The sequence below is a fragment of the Cyprinus carpio genome, chromosome B13, assembly GCF_018340385.1.
Source record: "Cyprinus carpio isolate SPL01 chromosome B13, ASM1834038v1, whole genome shotgun sequence".
NCBI classification, from domain to species: Eukaryota; Metazoa; Chordata; class Actinopteri; order Cypriniformes; family Cyprinidae; genus Cyprinus; species Cyprinus carpio.
The window spans coordinates 25,646,918-25,670,790 of record NC_056609.1 but is presented as its reverse complement, the minus strand read 5'-3'; the positions used below and the strand labels follow the sequence as shown (position 1 = coordinate 25,670,790).

At 37.1% G+C, this 23,873-nt stretch overlaps 1 protein-coding gene across 2 annotated transcripts; it reads right to left on the bottom strand.

Annotated features, from left to right (window-relative positions):
- Positions 1-2,932: 2,932 nt before the first annotated feature.
- On the bottom strand, positions 2,933-23,352 carry ide (insulin-degrading enzyme). 2 transcript variants are annotated; one of them, XM_042737434.1, is made up of 26 exons: positions 23,212-23,352; positions 22,923-23,063; positions 21,946-22,119; positions 20,388-20,595; positions 19,227-19,396; positions 18,483-18,605; positions 17,990-18,102; positions 17,181-17,343; positions 16,908-17,000; positions 16,733-16,824; positions 16,351-16,431; positions 15,729-15,832; positions 13,883-13,985; positions 13,433-13,555; positions 13,221-13,303; positions 9,952-10,096; positions 8,200-8,310; positions 7,386-7,506; positions 7,211-7,302; positions 6,815-6,926; positions 5,823-5,990; positions 5,386-5,658; positions 5,241-5,302; positions 4,329-4,401; positions 4,169-4,236; positions 2,933-3,635 (listed from the first exon to the last, which is right to left on the bottom strand). In XM_042737434.1, the coding sequence occupies exons 3-26, from the start codon at positions 22,103-22,105 to the stop codon at positions 3,540-3,542; spliced, it is 2,937 nt and encodes a 978-aa protein (XP_042593368.1). In that variant the 5' UTR covers positions 22,106-22,119; positions 22,923-23,063; positions 23,212-23,352; the 3' UTR covers positions 2,933-3,539. The 2 variants fall into 2 exon arrangements, with proteins under 2 accessions (XP_042593368.1, XP_042593367.1); XM_042737433.1 differs by lacking the exon at positions 9,952-10,096 and adding an exon at positions 10,456-10,600 and having other exon boundaries at positions 23,212-23,351.
- Positions 23,353-23,873: the final 521 nt, after the last annotated feature.

Below are 23,873 nucleotides of genomic sequence, written 5' to 3'. Positions count from 1 at the left end.
GAGCAAAGTGTGCAAGTTATTTTTAAGGCAGAATATTCCTTTATCTCTAAAAATCCCTAAATTAAATGTTTAAGGTTCAATCTTCCAAGAAAAATGTTAAGTGCAGATTTAAAAAGACAGAAAAACAACACAAATGAGTTCATACGATTGTTTAATTATCAGAAACACAGAAAGCTCTCCCACAGATACACATTCCCCAGATGCACTTCAAAACCACCTAATAAACACGAGAGATCTCAACCATAGAACCGTTTCCACCTCATAACTGCGGTTTACAAGCCCATTTCTTGGATTTGGACAGAATTTACCATCTTTTACACTCATTCATGCAGAGTAACTCTCATTAAATCCTGCTCTTCTAGATTTCTTTACTCTAATATTCTACAGTATGAGCAAAACACATGACATCAGGTTACAGGAGATGGTGAGAACCACAAGCATCCGTTGCAGTCACGGACATACAGAACTCCAAACTGATTCTAGAACAGTTAAAGGGATTTGGGGTGCAACAAATGCTCCATTTGCATGTGAAATGCATATTTGGAATTCAAAGTAATCTAGAAGTCACCCTCCCCACCCACGAAATTAAAATAAATACAATACAGTACTTTCATTTACTCAGCCTCATGTCATTCCAAACCTGTTGTCTCTATATGGAACAAAAAAAAAAAAAAAGATGTTTAGCAGAACGTCCAAGCTGCTTTTTTTTTCCACAAAATAAAAGCATGCAGTGACCCAGAGCCAAATAAATGAGCTCATGCAAAAATAAACACTTTCATCATTAACAATCCTGTATGACTGTATTTTTTTTCTGGGAAACAAAAAATATTATGAGAAATATTTGTATCCACACAATGGAAGTCAGCTGGGTTTAAAATTGTTTGGTCCCCAATGTTCTTCATTTACAGATTTGCAACGACATGAGGATGAGAAAATGACAATTTTCACTTTGGAGAGAAATACCAAAAAAAAACAAAAAAAACAACAACATGTTTTCCATCTTACTGGTTTTACAATAATCCAAATCATTTGAAGCCGTATGATTGTATTGTGATGAACAGACTTCAATTTAAATATGAAAAAAATAAAAATTACATTAAAGCAGCTATGATTTTCAGATATTTCAGAATTATTTATATACTATAGCCTATTAATATTTTTAATTAGTATTTTCAGTTTTAATTTTAAGGTTTTAGTAATTTTAGAGTGTGGTTTTGACATTTTTATTAGTTTCTTATTTCTTTTTAGCTTTTTGTAGCTTTTTCCATCTAAAATGTACATTTTATTTCAATAACTGAAGAGTTTAATGATAACAACACTGTCACAAAGCCATTAAATGGCTTCAGAAGATTTGAAAACATAGTGCACAAGTCACATGGATAACCTTTACGGTTCTTTTATGCCGTTTTTAGAGGTTGACAGTCCCGGTCCCCATTCACTTTCATTGCATGAACATTTCACCAAACTTTTTTCTTGAAAGAATGTCATACAGGATTGGAACGCCATGAGAACCAATAAAATTACTAAATTTAAATTTACGGACAAACTACTCTGAACTATTCCTTTACATTCAAAAACAAAAATACAGACCACTAAAACCAATGCAGTGAGATGCCTGAGTGTATCCATCTTAGTGATGCAACCAAACTCATCTAAGAGGCTGATATCAGTTTGTTTTGCGGAGCATGAAACAGTATTCATTATTTTGAATACTTCATTATTTAGGATGGTTGTTGAGTTTCTAAAAAAATGCAGCATACAGTCGATTTGATACGCCTGAGTAAGTCCAGAATAAATCACAGCACTAGAAACACAAGTGATGTTGAAGACTTGGCTCGAGATAAGGTTAACACACACCTGAGATGAGGACACGCATGGATTACAGACTGACATGATGTTCCTGCATCAGCGCAGGTAAATTACAGCCTTCAAACAGGTCACAGGAGGGGTTTCTGAGCACAGACCATGTCTAGTTCTGGTCTAATCAGTTTCTCGGAACCAAGCTCAAACCATGTCAAGATAAACGCCTAGTATAGAGTTTAAGACACTAGTCATAGGTCCTGTAAGTCACATTATTGCTTGTGAGGAGTGCATAATCACAAGTCAAGACATCAGAAGTAAAACAAACCCAGTTAAAGGGGATTTCAGAACTCTTGAAATGTTGTCGTGTTGCATGTGGGTATCGGTATATGGGCGAGTTTGATCAAACTAAGCATCCTGAAAAACACCATCTGCATCATTCATGATCATATTCATGTTAAAGGGATACTCCACCCCAAAATGAAAACTGTCATTAATCACTTACCCTCCAAACCCGTAAAAGCTTTGTTCGTCTTCGGAACACAATTTAAGATATTTTGGATGAAAACCGGGAGGCTTGAGACTGTCCCATAGACTGGCAAGTAATTAAAAGTGTCAAGGTCCATAAAAGGTATGAAAGTCGTCGTCAGAATACTCCATCTGCCATCAGACGTGCAATCTGGGTTATATGATCCCGTCGCAGTATTCTGACGACGACTTTCATACCTTTTATGGACCTTGACACTGCTATTTACTTGGCAGTCTATGGGACAGTCTCAAGCCTCCCGGTTTTCATCCAAAATATCTTAAAATGTGTTCCGAAGACGAATGAAGATTTACAGGTTTGGAACGACATGGGGGTAAGTGATTAATGACAAAATTTTCATTTTGGGGTGGAGTATCCCTTTAAATCGTTTGAAAAACCAGTGGTGCATAAACTGTTGCATTCAACTGTGTAAAACTTAAAACTCAAATCAAAGATGTCTTAAAACATTCTTATACGAAGTTTTAAATAATTCATGTTTCATGAGTGGAATTTGTATTTCTATTATGACACTGAGTTTAGGTCAGAGGAACAGGGTTTCAGGTATACTAGGAATCGTTTAAGGACAAAGTAACTTAAATAAGCAAATGATATTAAAATTGTTTATTATATTTCTTCAACCGCAAATAAAATCAAAGTCCATCAAGTTAACCACCTTGCATTTACAACACTATCCTTAAAGATAAAACTCTGCCGACATGCACAGAAACGAAAAACAACTCAAAGCAAATCGATTAAATAAAACTTTAAAAAAGGTGAAAACCAGAAAACCTGATCACCGATTAAAATCATCTTAAGGCCAGTTATTTCATTTCAAGAGAGACTTATCTTGATAAATTACACAACAGCCTCTCCAAACGGTTTCCGTGGTTTTGCTTAACAGTGGTGTAAATGAAATGAAACAGCATTTTAAAATGAAACCGAACAATGAGAAAGTGTCATCGTGGCCAGCGAGTGATTCCTATATTATATAGGGATACAAATTTCCTGACAGAAGCAACGTGAAACAATCATTGTATGTTTTCTATGTATCTATGAGATGTCAGGTGTGCATGTCTGACGCAGAGCACAACTAAAAATGCTGCAAGCGGCTCCGTTGTGGCCTTGCCAGCTTACACGCACACACACACACACACACACACAACGGTGTTACTGGCTCCATATTTGGGTGTCTCTGACAATCCCATGATGCTGGTCACAGTTTGGCAGCCATGAAATTGATGTGAGGTTTGGTGAGAGGGAACAGCGGCAGACTCCTTTTGAATTCAGTCATATCCTGAACCAATGATGGCTGAAACACACAACACAAAGCAACCCAATGAGTGATTTATTATTATTTTTTTTTAAGAAAATACGAGTAGTTCCTGGCCATGGAAAAATCACCACAATGAGCATCTAGTTTGAAAGTTAGGGGGCATATAATGTTAATAACAGTAAAATAAATAGAATTACATTAAAAACAATATTGTGAAATTGCAATTGAATCATCACTTAATTAATATTTTGTAAAATGTAAACTGTATTTTCAGGATCAATACTCCAGCTTTTGGTGTCATGTGATAATTTAGAAAACATTCTAATATGCTAATTTGCAGCTCAAACTTTCTTAATGTTGCATTTAAAAAAAAAAAAAAAAAAAAAAAAAAAAAAAAAAAAAAAAAACACAATTCAGATTATATAATTTCTTTAATGTTAAAAATCCCACTGGACCCAAACGTTTAAACTGTGGAGTACAATCATTTGACATTTGGACAGGTTTCTTGAATTATTTATATTGGCAAAAATGCTTATCACATAAACTGTACATATCCATGTATGCAGTACCTGAGGAAGTGAAGGGGCAGGAGGCAGATTGACATCATTTTGAGCAGGAAACTCTCCAACCAATGGACCTGCAGGAAACACATGGTAAAAAAAATGAATGCGCCCTGCCGCTTTAGTCAGTAAAATCAAAATCCTTTAACCTTATTGTGTCAGTACTCACAGGAGTCCATCTCTCTAGACAGCACATGCACAGACACTTTGTGTCTTCTGGGGGCATCAATGGCCAACAAGTCCTGGAGAGAACACACATGATGATTAAACCCCATGCTAACATGAGGAACTAATTTATCTTTAGATCTCCAAAAAATTCAGTCTGCAAGGGCTTCTTTGTATTGAAAGCCAGTTTAAATTAAACACTCAAACACTATTTATACACAGACTCAATGTGCTCTGTTTTATAACAAAAACAAAACAATGTTTATAATATCAAATATTAAATATTTAGTTTTAATAGAAGTAATGAAAATCTCAGTAACATTTTATTATAGGGACCAATTCTCACAATTAACTAGTTGCTTACTAGCAGCATGCCTATTTTAGTAACATACTGGCTGTTTATTAGTACTTAAAAAACACATATTCTGCATGACCATATTCTACATCCCGAATCCTATCCAATACCTAAACTTAACAACTACCTATTAACTATTAATAAACAGCAAATTAGGAGTTTGAGGTAAGTCGTAATTAATGGTTTGTTAATAGTGAGAATTGAACCTTAAAATAAAGTGTGAACCAAAATCTCCCTCCAACCTCACAATGTTTAAGCATGTAGCTGACAGCAATGGCCTCACTGAAATATTTGCAAATGCCGTTGAGATTGGTCCCTTTTGCATGTATTTGCATACCGAATTGTGATTGGTCTATTTATCATGCATCTGCTTTTACAAGGCAAAGACCGTGTACATTGTGTGCAATGTACACTCATCCATCATGAAAAGATGTGTTTTATGAAAATGTCATTACCTAACTGCAAGCATAGACATTTTCTTCAGGACATGCAAATCTAGTTATTATGCTGCAAGAAACGGCATGTTTCAGTGTTTGACAACGTGTTCAGATCATTACCAACCCTGTAAAACTGCATAATATGTTCCTTTGTCAGTGTCTTCAGGTAAGCCACTTCAATGTTATCTAGATCAGGCAAGAAAATCAAAGTCAGTGATTTTAAAACTTCAGATACTTGATGCTAACATGAGTTCATTTCAAAAGCTCACCCCTGTCGAAGTTGTACTGTTGGGAGATGATTTCTCCCCAGTACTTGGCGCATTCGGCTGCCAGCTTCTTGGGTTTGTCAAGACGGCGAATAGCCAGTGCCTGGATGTGTTTCTGAAACGCTTCCTCTCCCATCTCCTCCACACTCTTCTCCATCGTCTTGAGGAAGGCCTCCACCCGAGACTCCAGGTAGTGAGGAGCTTTTTCAGACTGGATGATGAAACGCAGTCCCTGCACTCCATTGGCCCTGCGGGGGCCGCTGAACACAATGTAACCTGGTTGGACAGACACAGAGAAAGAAATAAATGATGTTCTTAAGAGCAGTGGGAGTGAAAGTCTGAACAGAAATACTTGGTCCAGTTGGCACACTGATAGACAACAAGAGAGAAAATTGTATTTCCACAGACAACAGAGCATTTCTCCTGATTGTTTGCGTTACCCAGCTGTTCTTTGGTACGTAGCGTGTTGAAGCATGGCTCAGAGATGATTTGACAGAAGAGCTCCAGCAGCATGTTCTCATGGGTGTTCTGCATGTCAGTCTGATAGTAAATCTCGATTCCACAGTTGTTATGAACATCATTCCTCTGCTGGTAAACATACCAGCCACCTGATAACCACAGAGAACTGGACTTAAACACAAGAACCATGACAAACACACACAAAAATCATAGACCTCAAATTATACACCACAGATTCAAGTTTAACCACAGTCTTAATACCATCTTATTTTCTTCATTCCTATGAAGATGTATTGATGGAATAACATACTGTAAAATGTATTAAAAACGTGAATATAAAACTTAAGTGTTTTTCTTAACACCACACAGAATATATAAAAAAAATTGTCACAAGCTGGTATGAAATTTTAAGTTAGACTGTGAAAAGTCTGAAGGATCTTTCGTTATTACCTTTTTATTAGAACCTATATATATATATATAAATGGTCATGTCAGTAATTTTAGTATGATTTAGAATGCATTAAATTGATCAAAATTGCCATGTCACAAAAGATTTCTTATATTAATTTAAGAATCCTGGAAAAAAAAATTCCAAAAATAAGCAGCACAACTGATTTCACAATTGATAAATGCATTTTGAGCATCAAATCAGCATATTAGAATGATTTTTGGAGGATCATGTGACACTGAAGACTGGAGAATTGATGCTGAAAAATTTAATTTAAATTTAAAATCTATTCCAATAGAAAAATAGTCATTTTCAATTGTAATATTTCGGTTTTAACTGTATTTTTGATTAAACTAAAAATAAAAATCCAGCCTTGGTAAACACTTTTTCAGCTACACAATTTTTACCAAGCCCAAACTTTTGAACAGTGGATATATTGTATGTGTGGATACAGAGCTCAAAGTTGGAGAAAAGCTCCAACAAGCTCCAGATGTTGCATAGGTGTTTGTGGTGCTAAGCACTTACCGTCAGGTACCTGCACTTCCCTGTAGCGAATGAGCTGACTCGGCAGGAGGGGTTTAGTGTGAGCATGCTCAATGAGAGTGTCCTCCAACATTTGCATCATGCCCAGAGCAGACTGGAGACAACAGACAGTTAGACAGACTGCACTGCTCATATCACATAACATGTTCTTGAAAGCAAAATCTAACGTTATGTTCTGTCAACTTGTGAGCTAATTCAATGAATTACCAACTTACAAAAGAAGAACGAAATTCAGAGATTCATCAAGCATATCCCAAAACATACAGTAGACCGCAAACTGTACGGTTCATTTATTTTAAAAGGAATAGTTTCAACCTGTCTGGAGACGGACCTGACTTTTCTGTATGTCTTCAAAGAAAAATGCTTTTTTATACAAACCTGTTTGGTGATGTTGCCATGCAGCAGGGCTTCAATGTGTAACCGTGACAACAGCTGCGGTATGAACGCCTTCAGACGAGGTAACGTCACATCTGAGAAACACAGTCACAGCGTGAACACACAAGCAGGAGGCCCACTGTGCTCGCTTTCACAGAACAATAAAAGAGCATCGCACCATCTAAAGCATCTCGGAGCTCGTCTTTGGTCCAGGCCACCTCAGTCATGAGCAGCCGCAGGTAATACATGGCGTGCTGGTGAGGCTGCTCAGCGCGGAAGTTATTCAGAGACCTCATGTACTGAAACACACAAGTTTCATTTTGATCACACAGTTACAGAGCACATTTTCTCATGGACACGGATCAGAAAATGCCAAATGTCTGACTAGCAGGCATAAATCTACAGATATTCCTGTTAATGATGCATCAATTTCACCAACCGAAAAAAATCATTCAGCTGTTCAACTGCAGAAATACAGCTTGTAATTACCCTCAGGAAAGCTATTTAATGTCCAAAGCTCATTAGTTATCTAGAAAAAGTAACTAGAGAAAAGCATTTTGCCAAATACATGCATTGTGTTAAATATTTATTGTATTTTTATTTATTCTGTTCTGATGTTAACTGAATGCATGTTTGAATAAACGGGGGCTGATAGATTTTAGATTTTTCTTGATTTAAATGTTTATAACAACAAACTGGAGCAGAACTGCCAGTAACTTTTTTTAATGGAGTGTTATGAGGGTTTATTATTAAATTGATTGATTAGTAAATAAACTTTCGTTTTCCCCAAAATGAAAAACTTTCATTTGGGTTTAGGTGTTAAAACATGGTGAAGTGTGTTACGAGGAACTGAAAACACAAATTAGCCAAAATAAATTACAGGTGAACAACTGTGGAAATCTACAGAGAATCCTGTAAGTATAGATGTGCACCAATAATTGTATCATCTGTTTTCGTAAAAGTATCTTAAAGAGTGTTTGTGTGTCTCTCACCGCTTCCTTAATGATATCAAAGCGCTTCTCATCGACCTCAAACGTGGCCATTTTCTCGATGATCTTCTTCAGCAGGATGTGTTGTTTGTCATTATAACCCTTGACTGACAGCTGACACACAAAGATACATTGAATACTTTTGAGAATGAGTGATAAGAACAAAATCGGCTCAAGCACTGACTTCCATTATTCATGGTCTTTGAAATTTGTTAGAATGGAAGACAAACATGATGCACAGATGCATTGAGTTACTGCAAAACAGACTAAAAACAACATTTAAAGTTACAATGTAAAGGTTTCATCTTCAGACAACCATCAATGCAGTGCATTTAGATTATGATGAATGTGTGTGTGCAAGCAGTGTGGAGTAAGTGAATCACACAGCAGGTTACGAGCAGCCCAGCTTTGCCACGTCATCCCAATATCAGTCAACCTGCTATTAACATCCATCTTGGCTGATCCCATCCTGTGATGGGGAAGCTACTTTAAAGTACACATTAAGGAAAAATAGTCCATGTACTAGTAAATTCTGGCCATTTACCTTTAAAAGGTCTTCAAAAAGGTTTTTTTTTTTCCCTCCTGCACCGAGCTGAACATTTCCAATTCAGTAGCACTTACATACAAAAATTATAGTTTTGTTCCTATCTATACTCTGAAGGCTTTTACCTTTTCACTTGAACCTAGTTTTATCCAATGTTCAGATTTCTGTTCTGGAAATGTATACCAATTAATGCATATTTTATTAGATAATACTTAATTTATGTATTTAAACAACATTCAGAAAACTTAGAATACAATACAATACAACTGATAAAAAAAAAAAAAAAAAAAAAACACTACACTTTAAGAGACTAACCAAACTACTACACAACTAATATAATTCGTTTCTGCGCTAAGAGCAATCTGGCACAAAAAAAATCTAAATGTGTCTGTACATGTTTAATGTGGTCACCCTAAATGAACACCACAAATATTATTCAGACTAATGGGATTCCTCTGAACAGCATTAAACACTTGGACTAGTCTGGATGGAAGTCTTAAAGTGCAGAGTTAGTGGATTAGATTGGCAGTGCTTTAACTCAACCATCACAAACTTCACATTAAAAACTTTCCTTTGAAGAAGCCAAACATGCCAACATTAACCACTGCTTTAAGATACAGCCCAAAAGATGTGGAAAGTGTCTTTAAAAATGGGTCACTATTTTATTTTCTCCTTTCTGACCTTCAGCATAAGATTTGTGTGGACACAAGTAAGGGTTACCGGGTTTAAACTCGGTGTTTTTTGATGTTACTAACATTTAAACATGGTTTGCCCATATGTACATTTTAATATATGCAAGCGCAAAATAAAAAAAGGGCTACAGCAGAGGTAATTAACTCAATTTCCTCTGTTCTTTCCACAAATCTTTCAAACGAATACAAGAGAATTTAAATATAGCGCCACAAGTCATATAGACTGACTTTAAGGTGTTTTGTCATTTTGTGCTTGACAAGCATTTATTCTCTTTTTCTGTTCTGTTCTTTTGGGCGTGTATCTTTAAAATCACCTAAACCCAACACAAAATACAATAACCCTTTACGGTTTCAAAATATTCTAGCAGACGGATCAGACAGATATTCTGAAGGTATAACATCCCAAAGCAGCAGAGTTTAACAGACAAGCGACCCGTTACACTCATAAGCCTCAAGCTCCGCCCTTCACCCACAGCCCCACCCCTTTCAAAAGGGGGAGGGGCCAATTACCATACTTACAAGGATGGCATTCATTCCTGAGGCTATGCCATAGACCAACCCTGCCAGGCGGGCTGCATATGTATACTCTCTCAAATCATCCTTCAACAACCTGAGAAACAGGTAAGTCATGTTGCAGTGCACCGGGTCTGCATATAGGTAGCGACTAGCAGGATGGGGAAGAAAAGAAAAGGGGAAAAAAAGAACAAATGGAGTGATATTTCTATGGAAGGGTCATGACAAGACAAAAGGAAACGGGTTGAGTGGGACCACAGACAGAGTATGAATATGCAGCCTCAGCTCCGGCGACAATCTAAAGCTAGTCTACTTCTACATCCGGAAAAACAACACTAAAAGAATGAGAAGAGTTTTTAGCACTGTAAAGGCCACAAACAAAGATTTGGGTTACAACCGCAAGGACAGCAATCACTGGTAGTCATTTGTTTGTGTGTGAAGTTGGACTGTTGTCCTCACAGGAGGATCATGTTGGGAAACAGTGGCATGGGGGAGTATTAGGATACTTACATACATCCCATAGACGGTATTTTGAAGGTCATAGTTGAGGCCGGCTAGCTCGGCTGCATATGCATACTCGTTCAGGGAATCCTTGAGCAGCTCAAGGTACAAATACGCCATGTTACAATGCAACGGGTCCACATATGCAAACGGGCTGTGGAAAAAATGCATGTGATAAACCCGGTCACTTATGACTTTAGTACGAAGGGTCGATCTCTGAAAAATGTAACTGCAGTTTCTTAATGGTTTTGAGTAGTTAAACAGTTAGTTAACAGGTTAAAATAGTCAGTATTTCTATAACTTTAAAATGAGGTTAGGTGGTCTACAGGAAAATAGTCTGACTTCACTTTTGGGGGGAGAAAAAAAAAACAGAAAAAGAAAAAGTATCCTGTAAACTAGTAAAACATTTTTCATCAAAACAACTCCAGATCATCTCACATTAAAATCAAACCAAGTTTTATTTTATTATATTTTCATTATATCTGTGAATTATATTTTGCAGATTAAAAGACTTATTGAAAAAAAAACCCTACTACAAATTAATAGGGGTGCTCCGATTGATCAGCTACCGTTCACTATCAGCTGATAATCGCTTTGGGATGATTGATTGGCGGTCTCTCTATAAAAAGCCGATCTTAAAAAAAAGCTTAAGCTAATGGCTTCAAATCACATCACGTCTGCACTATAAGCGAGCTGCACAGTTGACACAGGAATTATCACTTGCACAATCGAGGCAGTGTTGCATTGTCACTAAAGTTTATGAAATGCATTTCTTTTTAATTCTTGCCAGTGTTTAAACCATTCAGCGCTCATGCACACTCGAAGCACACTCACATAATGCCAGGTTCGCACATTCTCCGTTTGCAGTGCATATTTTTTTCCCCACGCTCATGTTAACGGATTTGAAAGCATTCACACAGCACACGGCTGAGGTCTGGCAGTGCGTTTCATGAGCGGTGCATCTGCAGCAGTGCAGATAGTTTCTGCAGCACGCGCTGAATTAAAGTGACAGCGCATTGTTTGCTGTAAATATGAAAACGAAAAGGTAGTAATTACCCCATTAATGCATATATAATTAAAGTTTGCTATGTTTCACGGTCAACACAAATGGCTTGTTGGCTAGGTTTAAAGGAAGAGCACTTTTAGATAAACAAGGCAATAACAGATGGCACTCGTGGAGGTAGAAAAAAAAAGCTCTTTATGAACCGCAGGATTGCTTGTAATAAAGATTTAAATGCAAAAGAAAAGGCAGTAGAGCTGAGTGTTTCTGTCAGTGGTAAGTGGTCAGGTTTAATTTAGAATGTTTGTGATAACGTAAGAAAAGTAGTTTAAATGCCACTTGCTTGAGCAACTGTTTTGTGATGTGTGTAAGCTATTGTGCAACAATTGCATGAGTTTAAAAACAAAAATGCACTTCATGATCAAACATTTAGGTGAGAGAAATATATATTTTTTAAAAATCTCTAACCCCGCTCCCCTCCACCCCTCAAAAAAAAAAAAAGTCCCCTCTCACAAGGGTCACCTATAAGCTATAAGAGGGAACCCAATTGGAATATCACTATAAATAATTCCACATGATAAAAATAAGGCTGTAAAAAGATTGGTATCGGTGATCGTATCGGCAGATTAGGGATATGCCGGTATCAAATTTTCCTGTTGTGATTAATTGCTAATGCTTTTATCACGGTACACGGTATTGAAATTTAGTTTCAGAAAAGTGGTCATAATACAGCATAACAGGTTAAATAACTTTTTTCTTATAACAAAAATAGCTGAACATTTAAATACAATAAAGCAATACAGAAAAATATAAAGTTAAAAGTTTTACACAGATTAAAGTGCAAAAGAACTATAAAGACCCATCGGTATCACTTTACGATAAGACCTCATCAGTTAACCTTAGTTAATGCATTAACATTCACAATGAGCAATAGCTACATTTGCTACAGAAGTTATTAATCTATGTTAAAAAATACAAGTCTTAGTTCATGTTAGCTCATTAAATAACAGTTGCAACTTTCGATTTTATAAACGTGTTATTAAATATTGGAATACCTAAGATTAATGAAATATTCAGAAGAATTTTTCATTGGCAGTTTATGTTAACTAATGTTAACTAATGAAGCCCTAAAGTAAAGTGTGTACAAACAAAGAATCAAAACACTATAAACTAAACTATATTTAGGGCATGTTGTAGTCCAGATTATAATGAAAAGAAAAAAATAGCCTATTAAGTCTAAATATTTAAGTATTTGGCGCTGTGATGAACACCATAGCGAATACACAAATCTGAATGGCTGTTTAAAATTATTTAAATATGTTTGAGATAGTAGCCGCTGCTTTATTTATGGGGTTTCCAGGGTTAGGGCTGCATTTTCTGCAGTTTAGCGCCATCTGCTGTCAGAAAGTGAATGTGCTTTCAATCAGCGCTTCTCTCACGTGTTCCCCCATGTGCTTCTCATGCGTGCTTGTTTACAGAGGTGTTGTGCATTTTGACCAGTTGATGGGAATAGTATTCTTAAAATGCATTCCAAATTCTGAATAATTTGTAATGTATAATTATTCACGGTATTTAGAAGTGCCCACGATAACAATATTGTGCATATTCATTACCGAATACCGGCATTACCGAATACCGGCACATGTCTACAGCAGATTCAGCTTTCTGTGATCGGCCTCAAAAGTCCTGATCGGAGCACCCCTATTATGCAAAATATGAATAAACAAATCAATACTACAATCACTACTATGTACAGTTTTTATGCTGAACATACCTGAAAAACTCAAAGTTTAAACAAGCCTTGGGTAGGAAAAATTTGTCATCCTGTTTGAACCAAACTTTGCTCATTGCTGTGTCCTAAAAAGAAAAAAAGGAAGAAAAAAAGATTCAGGAAGAAAGAGAAGCCAATGTTTGAGAGACGTTCAGCAATTCATGTAAAATTACTCCTAGTGTAAATTATACAAAATTGTTTTAAGCACAACACACCTTTATCAGAGTGGGGACAGATGGGGAATCCTTTTCTAGAGGATAAATCTCAAAGTTTGTCGGAATGAATTCATTCTTCATTGGCAGTTTGAACTTTCCATTGAGGTCTGCATTTTGCCATTTCTGAAACAAACAAAAAAAGGAAAAAAAAAAAGTTAAAGAGTAAACCAAAGTTAAAATGAGTCTGCTTGAGTAGAGTTTAACATTTTTACAAAAATCATGAAGCTGACTTGCTTATTTCACAGCTCAGCACAAGGCTAGTCCCCTTTGATCAAATATACAATGCTCATAATAAATAAATCCTCCCTACACCCTTTTAGTTTCCTGTCTAGACCATTTAACACTAGTCTAAATTCTGGATGAAACTGAAGATAAGGTTTGTGTGCATAACAGGATTTCAACAGGAAAGAACAAACAAAATCAAAACATGACTAAAACAAAATGTGTCACCTTAATAGCATCATCAGTAATAGCTTCCTGTTTGTACTGCGTGCCGTACCACTCCTCAGTCCGGTCTGTCTGCCCTTCAAATGATTTAGAGACAACAGCGACCCTAAAAGAAATAAAAGTGAAGCCAAAAGAATCGTAAGATCACTGCACCAGACACAGTCCATTTCTCACAAATCCCTTGGGGAAAATGGGCCATGCAATTTTGCTTTTATCAGATCTCTGCAACAGTAAATAGATTAGGAATTATGGTCATTACATCAATCAAAGATTCGAGTCTCCCGGAGCTTCTCAATCTGCTGTGCAGGGCTTTAGATCAATACACCATTTCTGGACTTTTTAGACCATCCTGATCAATAGAGAACTTCTGGAACAATGACATGCTATTCTGGACTCCCCTGCATCGATCAACTACATAAGAGCCCAGAATAGGTTCTGTCTAAAAACCTGAACACTCTTTTTCCAGAAGTAGTCTTAATCACACAAGGTTTCCGGGAGGATACAGCAGTTCCAGTCCATACACCCACCGCCTGATTCTTAGTGCACACAAAAACGGCAAGTGCTCTCTCAATCTGGCAAGCTTTAATTTAATTGGTGTTACAAAATTTCCAGCACAGAGCACAGATTTTTATTCAGTTCTGCTGGAAAGTATGGAAGTGTTGTTTACAATGTACTGGGTTTCTACAGTGCACACTTCTGAGGAAGAACTACTTGGTGGATTTGGCAACGTTCATGAAAAAACAGGATACAAGTCAAAATGTCATTTCAAATTCTGATAAACCCACTGATAAATGTCACAATAACTGTGCTTGGTCATTTTAAATATGGTACAGATGGTCTCTAGCTGTCCAAGTTGGCAGTTCTTGGCCAGAAAAGGCTAGATCAGATTTTCACAGATAGCCAGAAGTCTGGCTATGTGAGACTTTGGTCATCTAGTGTTGCAGAGCTTTTAGCAAGGTCAGTGGTGTAGCCAATCACACAAGAAGAGGTCTGACAAGCAGTAAATCACAAGATCTGAAGACAGAGATCTGAACAGTTTTGAAATGCTAAGACAAAATGAAACACAGCAACCCTACAAGTTCTTCTTTCCCAAAAACAACACAAGAGTAGCAATGGTATGGGGTTGAGGTGCAGTTCAAACAGAGACAAACGCTCTTTTAAAGCTGGAAAGGAAATTGAATTTGAAAGCCTCCGTCACATTGGTGAGAATCTGAACTGGGATTCTTTCAAACACAGCAAGAAGATCCAGTTTAAAAAAAAACAAATCTTCAAAAACAGATAAAAAGGAATAAGCAATCTGAGCCCGGTTTGGCCCTGAGCAGCAATATATTAAAGAAGCTGAAATTTGCTTTGCACTGGTTCAAATATGAAGCTCCTTCAGTAGGTCATGGAAGAGAGCAACCAATGGCTATACCTCGGTGTTAAACTAATCTCATCCTGAGGTGAAACTAAATATCTTTCAGATCGATCCATAACATTTTCACCAGGGGTAACACCAATGACAGTGTTGTGGTTTAATATATGGGATTAGCAATTTGAACAAACCCCAAACCACCACAAATATTAATAAAAACAAATAATTCAGAATGCTTTTTTCCCCCCACAGGTTACATACACACACTAGGGTGTGCATTCTCCATAACTGAGGCTGATGCAATGCTGACGAAAAAAAAAGTGCTACACATTCATATATTATATATATAAATAATATAATTGTTTTTTACCGATGCAAATATGTTAGAAATGATGCACTGCGATACAAATACCAACTTGTATCCCATGCACACTCTTAAATCGATGAACTTATGTGCATGTTACAAAACTGAAAGACCACCTTGTGTGTGCTCACCTGACATTCTCTGGTCTCAGTTTATCAAGCACCATCTCGATCAAGTCTGGCCTGAACTCCTCCAGCAAGTATTCAGCAGCCAAGACTTCCTCCAGCGGATAGTACTGACACACAGAGAAATGGGCATTATATTCAGAAATATCATATCTTTTGCTCTCAATGAATATCTGATCTTTTCATAGCCTTCAAAAGCTTTTCAGTGTTAAAATGTAGAGTGTATTAAATGTATTTTACTGCATCATACAATACAATGCATTCAACCTTACATTTCTCAAGTGACTAATGAGCCAGAAGCAATATACACAGTGATTAACATCATTCTCGACTGGTTTTAAACCACCAACAGTTCACAAAATTAGTGTAGAAACATGCAAAACAGCCATGTGTCTTTAATTCTCAAACCAAGTTACACAACACTGATCAATTGGTATACTAATGCATACTGTTCCATACACTATATTTGAAGACAGAATGCAGCATGCTGTTGTATGCAGTACACAAACACAAAATAATTAAAACGAAACACTGGCTCTCCTGACAAAACGCTGAGCAGCAGCCTGATTACACAAGCAACTGTAACCATGGTGACAACCTTTTAAAGTCTTTCATGAGAGACACCTACATGCAGTAGTCCAGTCACTTTAGACGTGTATCCACGAGGACGTTCCTTATCCTTAAATCTGAAAGCCACAGTGTTCAAATCCTGCAAAAACAAAACGTAGAGATAAATCAGTGATGTCCTAATCACCAAATCTCACTGTCAGTAGCACTGAATGACCATTCATCTGGTGTTTATCATAGAGGTTTGGAACAAGATAGTTTAAAATTCACAAACCCTAGTCTATTTCGTGATTTGATTCAGTGTACAGCGCTACTTTTTATTTTGCAGAATTCCATGACATTCTGGGTTACACAGTAAATTCAATTTTTTTTCTGACTGGAATTCATAAATCTTTCCACGTTTTCTGCATTGCAGGATTCTACTTTAACAAGAATGTTCATACCTTACACTCCTGAAAGACCCACTCTTGAGGGCCCTCTGTCCGCAGCTTCTGAATATACTGGAACATGTGGAAGATGATATCCTCGACATGCACTAGAGACACAGGAAAAACAGCTCAAGCCATCAAAAACATACTGCCCAGCACCAAAACACACAAAAACACTCCAGGTCCTTACACAGCCCCTCTTCTGTCAAGTCCACATTAATAATGAAGGACATGAATCCTTTTGCTCCTTCTTTCTGGCCTCCGACTAACGTGTTTACCCATCCTGAGAAGACACAAAGTGCATCCATGAATCCATGGACACAATGCATGGTTGAGGTCTGAAATATATGGATCCTTATATTTTACCTTTAAGTCTTAGTCTCAAATTATCTTTAATATTTCACACATTTTATCATTTGGCCACTCAAAAAAAAAAGCTGCCTTTTCTGACAAACTCTCTCACCTTTAGCTTTGAGCTCCGACAGAAGACTCCCTGGACCCTCATGTCCAATCAGATGGCCCAGATAATGACCTGGATTTGATTTGTAGTACTTCTGCAGGTCTGGGATAGGGAAGGTCACATACAAGTTTCTAATGTCCTTGATAGGCACGACTTTATAAAATTGCTGTGGGAAAAAATAAATAAAAAAAATTGGTGACTGAATCAGACAATAAGAAAACACAGTAGCAGAGAACATTACTTAAAAAGGAAATCATGTGCTGATAATTAGGTTTAATGCCGTAGAATTAGTCATTCACAAACTCAGTGGTCATTAACTTCTTTACACTACTGTTTGGGTTCAGTAAGAAATTAATATTTTAATTTGGCAAAAATGCATTCAATTGATCACAAATGACAGTAAAAACATCATATTTATTACATTATAACTGCTGTTCTTTTGAACATTCTAGTCAACAAAGAATCTTGAAAAATGTTAAGCAGCACAGCAGTTTTCAACAAAGATAGCAATAAATGTTTCTTGAGTGCCAAATCACCACATTAGAATGATTTTTAAAGGATCGTGTAACACTGAAGAATGGAGTAATGATCATGAAAATTCAGCTTTGTCATCACAGAAATAATTTGCATTTTAAAATCTTAAAATATAAATAGAAAACTGTTTTATTAAATAAATGCACCTTTTCTTAGCAGCAAACACTCCTCTGAAAACAAACTTTGACCATTAGTGCATAATACCAAAAGTTAGTTAGATGTCTGTAACAAGGAGCAGGTTTAGGGTGTAGGGTGCATGACTGGGGTTTAGATCTTACCCTCAGGTGTTCTTCCTGGAAAGGGTGTGATGGGAATTCTGGGACAGGGACATTCTTGTTCTCGACCTCTCCAAAAAGCTTCACCACCATAGATGTCAAATCATCTAGCGACTCTATTTAAAAAAAAAAAAAAAAAAAAAAAACTCAAACGGAAACCTTCATCTCTACAACCTTCAGAATACATACTACAAACTATGAATCTTTCAGCAGAATGACAAACAAGGCAGATTTTATAAAAGATTCAGCATCAGACCAAAACCTAAGTGAAAAATCTTCTGTGCCTTACATGGACCTCACACATCATTGCATTTACTGTTAGCTACATTTAAGTACGAATATCTGAGCCTGTTTGTTGCAGATTTCTGCATTTACTTTTTTAACAGAATGAACAGGAAAAGCTTGCCGATTGAAAAGTGGAAATGTTCTTCATCCACTAGCATGTGTAAAAGTTAAGAAATCAATTTAAGGTTGGTTTATGTGGTCGATGACTGACCTCTGCCCAGCACACACAACCCCATAAGGTTGGAGGAATAGTAGGTGGAGTGAAACTTGAGCAGCTCCTCACGGATATCAATGCCCTGTTGAGATGGCCTTGTCTCGAGGGTTAACTTATTGCCTAAAGAGAGACAAATTAAAAAAAATATTGGAGAACAACGAGCACTGATAAGAACATAAAGGACAGACAATGGGCACTTGACAGTTTGTGAAAGTAGCTTTAAATTCACAGAGCTCACATAAGGCTACAGCCCTGCCAGATTTAAACTGAAGAAACATTTGGAAAAAGTGACATTCTGTCATGCAAATAACAGTTGACAATGTTAACTTTCGCTGCAAAAAAAAAAAACACTTTAACATATACATATATCAGAGTGCATTTTATTTTTTAAATACACATCTGTTTTTCTCTAAATGGTTATGGTTAACATGAGGGTAAAGGACAGAACAAATCACTTTTTTTTTTTTTTTAAGTGCAAGCAAGCCTTATATAACTCAAGGCTGCCACCATCTGGCTATTATGGGCAGAGATAAATCTTCTCAAAGAAGATTAGACTAAATTGATCCAGACATTATCCTCTAGCTTTCTACTGTCCTTCACTGAGAATGAAGTATAGATAACATTTACGGCACCCCATGATGGGAAAAAGCCATGTTTCAAAAGATCTTAGGTCTACAAACAGAGATAATGGGAAAGTATCTACATGAAAGAGATTAAATCAGGCGTGAAGCATTTCCATACCAGTGCCAAACTTGCTAAAGGGATGTTTAGGGTTCCCAGTGGCTTTCTCCAACTGAAACAGCCGCCATGCGTCATTCATGAGATTCTTCTCATGTTCTGAATCCACTGCGTTCACCTCTCGGTCCTTACAGCTCTCATCAAACAGTGGACAGAGAAAGAACTGGGCAAATCTATGGAGACATTTAATGCACGGTTTAGATAAAGCTTGTTTAAACAATCAATGTCAGCCTACAGCTGCAGAAGACTACATGTTCCTGTTAAAAGTAATTTGCATAAATAAAATCTGAAATTAAAAACATGCAAACCGACACAAAGAGCAACTGCCATGCAAATTAAATGTACACAATGAATGTAACACTGCTGAAAGTAACATGATGGTCTGCACTGTTTACTATAAATATGCAAGGGACAAAATACCAAAAATATGGAATAGCCTTTATGAGTTGCCATAATCCCACTATAATCTGACATTAAAAAGGACAAATGGCAATCTTAAGTGCGCCTACAAACTAGAGTTTAAGATGCATCAAAGCTCAAATGAATCCAATGACTTTTGACAATGACAATGAATGCAAAAGTGACATTCTATATTGCAAACCACTGTTAGGAATATTAACTTTTGCTACACATCACATTTACATATACATCTGCCGACCAATGAGAATTTTAGAGAGGTACAGGTGTGCATTAAGAAATCCAATTTGCTACACGTCCGACTGATTTCCAGTGGCTGCTGATGTCTGATTGCCTCAGCTTTTTCAACACCCTCAATATGCATCCTACACATTCCTACCTGTCAAACACTCACTAAGTGCTTTCTAAAGTGTCCAGTCTGATATGTTTGCAAAATTATGAGTCATGACCCAGTTTTTGGAGATTAATCATGAATCATTCAAATGTTTCAATGAGCAGGTGGTGTTCTGGGTCACAGAAGCAGATGGGCTCTGGGAGAAACTCTTCTTTCTATATCCCAGCAACCCGATTCCTCCTGGGCATGTAACTCCACACCGAAAGGCATCGTGACACCTGAAGGTCTAAACCCTGTTCACCTTTTCATAAGTTCAAACGGTGCGCACGTCACTCTTCAGCATCTAAAACAGACCAGCATTCCAGATGGCTCTTTAATAATTCACCAATTGCTCTTTTTTTGGATTCATTTACCTGTCCAAAGCCCCTTGTAGATGCTCATGGGATACATCAAAGTAGTAATTGGTGTGCTCTCCACTGGTGAAGGCATTGGAGCTGCCGGCGTGCTCGCTCAAAAACTGGCTGTACTCGTTCTCTTTGGGGTACTTCTCGGTTCCCAGAAACAGCATGTGCTCACAGAAGTGGGCCAGTCCTGAAATGTTCTCGGGATCTGACAAAGAACCTGCAGGATAGTAAGGAGATTAAGCAGCGCAAGAAAATACTGTTAGCTTGCACTCCGACACAAAACGGGTGCTTGACAAACTTGTAAATCGAGCTGACTTCACTGGATGATGACAGGTTCAGGCATATTCAAGATCCTCATTCTTAAATCCTTTGTTACACGAAGGTCTGCTATAGCACTAAAGGCATTAGAACACTTAAACAACCAGCTCTACCATAATATATTATTCTCAACTCCAGCCCTCAAGGCCCACTTTCTGCCAGAGTTTAGCTCCAACCATGATCAAATGTAACTGTAACTTTTCAGTGATCCTGGAGGAAATGCTTGCAAAACCAAGTTACTCAATTCAATACGTTGCTCTCTCATTCGTCTGATTGCTTCTGCGGTTCTCCTCATTTATATGTCGCTTTGGATAAAAGCATTGGCTAAATGATTAAATATTATAAGACAATTTACATTAGAATCAGTATTTCGACTCAAACTCTACTGCTGAAAATGAACGTATTTTAAAAAAAAACAAATGCAAGCTACACAAGCACAATAAATTTGCACAAATCCCCTGTAAAACATTGTTACATTGAAATAATGAATGATATAAACAAATTATTTTTGTTTTTCATTAATAAGTGCCACTAATAGCATTGTGTCACTGTTTAAATGACTGAATCAGTTTGTTGAGCCGGACCTTTTTAGACTTGAAAACTAATTGGAATAGTGTACAGCATGAACAAAGCCTTAGAAAAGAAAAAACAACCTCAAAAAACAACCTTCTTATCAAAAGGCATTAAAGAAACGCAAAGACATTTTTATATCTATTCCTAACCATTTCAACATTATTTCATTCAATGGACGTTTTTTTTTTTTTAACTCCCGCTTTCTCAAGTGTGTGGGTTGTTGAAAGCTGCACTTTCGGGCATTAGTTAAGCACCCCCATAAGTCTGTGCTGACACACTGGGCGGCACTCCAGCTGTAATTCAAATGAATTGTTTAAAGTTTATTTTTTTTCTTAAAGGGCTGAAAAGATTAAATGCAACACAAGTAAGCCTTCAATGATTTGTACAGAGTGGTCTGTTCGGAAACAAAATTATTCAAAACCCTCATGGGCTTTGAGTTTCACAAAACCGGGACAAGGGCAGCCGCCAAGGTCTGGACTATTAAAAGTTGCTTTTTGTGAAGTGGAAAGCTACAGAGAGACAGACAGAGGCCTCCCAATCAATTCTGTTAAAACGTAGTTATTGACGGCCAATAATGAGGATCTCCTTCAGGTTCGTAATAAATAGCCTGCATTAAAATAGAAGGGATCAGAAAGCAGTAAGTAGAGGGGTATAAGCAAAATGGAGCAAAAAATACCGATATGGACATCCAGCGCGGCTGATGCTTTGTCAGTGGTGGGGTCACTGATGAGAACGGCTTTCAGCCCATTTGTAAACTCAAGTCCTCGATACTCCCGCTTGTCTTCTGGAGAGCGAATGATATCACTCACCACCCTCTTTACAGCCGGATCACTCATTCTGACGGACACGTCTGGATAAACAAAAGACCAAATTAGAGGCCAGGCATCATCAAACTAACTCTTAATGAATCACTTCCTGTAAGGCGGAATTTAAAAGGGCAAACACACTCCACGTCAAGTAAATTTCACAATCAGTCAGACATACAGAAACCAGTTAGATCAGAATGTGATTTTAAAGGGTCATTTAGTTTTAGATCTTTAGTTTAAAATGTTAACCCTTAAAAATGTTTAGGCTCAGTCCGTTAAATTAGTTGAAGTGCTAGGTTTAGTTTGAAAGGATTACCTAAGCCTAACTGTACGTTTATTCTATTCGCTTACTTGAGACTTAAGTTCAGTTGAGACTAAACTTGCGCTTGAACTAAACCACTAAAGTAGCTGAAATAGTAGTTTAGTTCAAGCGCAAGTTTAGTCTCAGTTTAAGCGAAATTATGTCTTGGTTGAAGTATACATATAGACTGGTTAGTTTAAAAGTAAATTGAGATTATGTTTTAGATAGCTTCACGATACTTTAGTTTTAAATGATTTAGTTATGCGTATGTTAAATTTAAGTCTATCTTAAGTTTAAACAGTCCAGACAGCTTTCAGCGTTTTAAATCGATTTACTGTTGAGTTATATAAAAAACCAACGAGAAATTCAACAGACTGAAACATTTTCAGAATTTAAACAAAAACAAAAAAAAATGTTGACACATTATGAAATATTGTGTCATGAGCTAAAGCTATCGCGCGCGACAGCTACACACGAGCCCAACGCCAGCGAACCGGGCCGTCACTGAACGAACACAAAAAAACAAAACACATATTTGACACTCACCTAATAGCTCGAATGAAAACAGTGCTCAATATCATGAAATCGGAAGAAAACTCGCTGTAACGGCCCGCCGGCTAACACATTTCTGCATCCTTCAGTGCTGGATAACAAAACTCTGCCGAAGACGTCAGGACGCCATCATCTCTGCAGACAAAACCAATCAATCTCAGATCAGCCGCAGGCAGCTTTTACGCGCCGTTGATTAATTTACATGTAATACGAGATATTAACAATTACATATATGTATACACGCATGCGGAACATATATTGTTATCAAAAATGTTTGAAATACCCATTTGTTTTCCTGAAGTGGTTGGAATTGCTTAGTCACGCCTTGCCGACGATTGACGTTATGAAACAGGCCACACCCACATCCTGGTTTAGAAGCGAGCACGTTGAGTATTTAAAGAGACCTCTCTCTCTCTCTCTCTCTCTCTCTCTCTCTCTCTCTCTCGCTCGCTGTTTGTGTGATTATGATTTGCTATACATAATCTTAAAACTGATCTAATCCCTTATTGATTTATTCTTTTGTAATAGGGTTGGCATGATGCAAAGATTAGGCCTATATGTTAAACGTATAATATGTAAATGGGAAAGTGTGTTGTTCTGTGACTGGTCACAATTTCTTTTGTCTTAATAGATCACTTCAATTCTAAAATGGTTTGACAAGCATGTCACGCTGCATCTCTTTCTGACTGCTGGCATTGCTTGACATCTAATGTAACTGGACAACTTTGAGTGTGTTACTGTCATAACGACCTCAGACAAGAACAAGAACACATCATGCAGAATTGCAGTTTACTTCTCTTAAAGCAAAAGATCAGTTAAAGATAGTTTCCAGGTTTCCATTTATGTTATTTTGGTGCATCTGGAAAATGAAGAGGGTTAGAGAAAGCACACAGAAACTGAACTTTTGTTTTAATTCACTAACAATAACATTATATAACATTATAC

Coding starts and splice junctions, on each gene's coding strand:
- ide (XM_042737434.1), bottom strand. CDS start 22,105: ATGAGTGATCCGGCTGTAAAGAGGGTGGTGAGTGATATCATTCGCTCT. Junction 17,001..17,180: donor GTCGGAGCTCAAAGCTAAAG/GTGAGAGAGTTT, acceptor GTGTCTTCTCAG/GATGGGTAAACACGTTAGTC. Junction 7,507..8,199: donor TTGATATCATTAAGGAAGCG/GTGAGAGACACA, acceptor TGTGTGTTTCAG/TACATGAGGTCTCTGAATAA.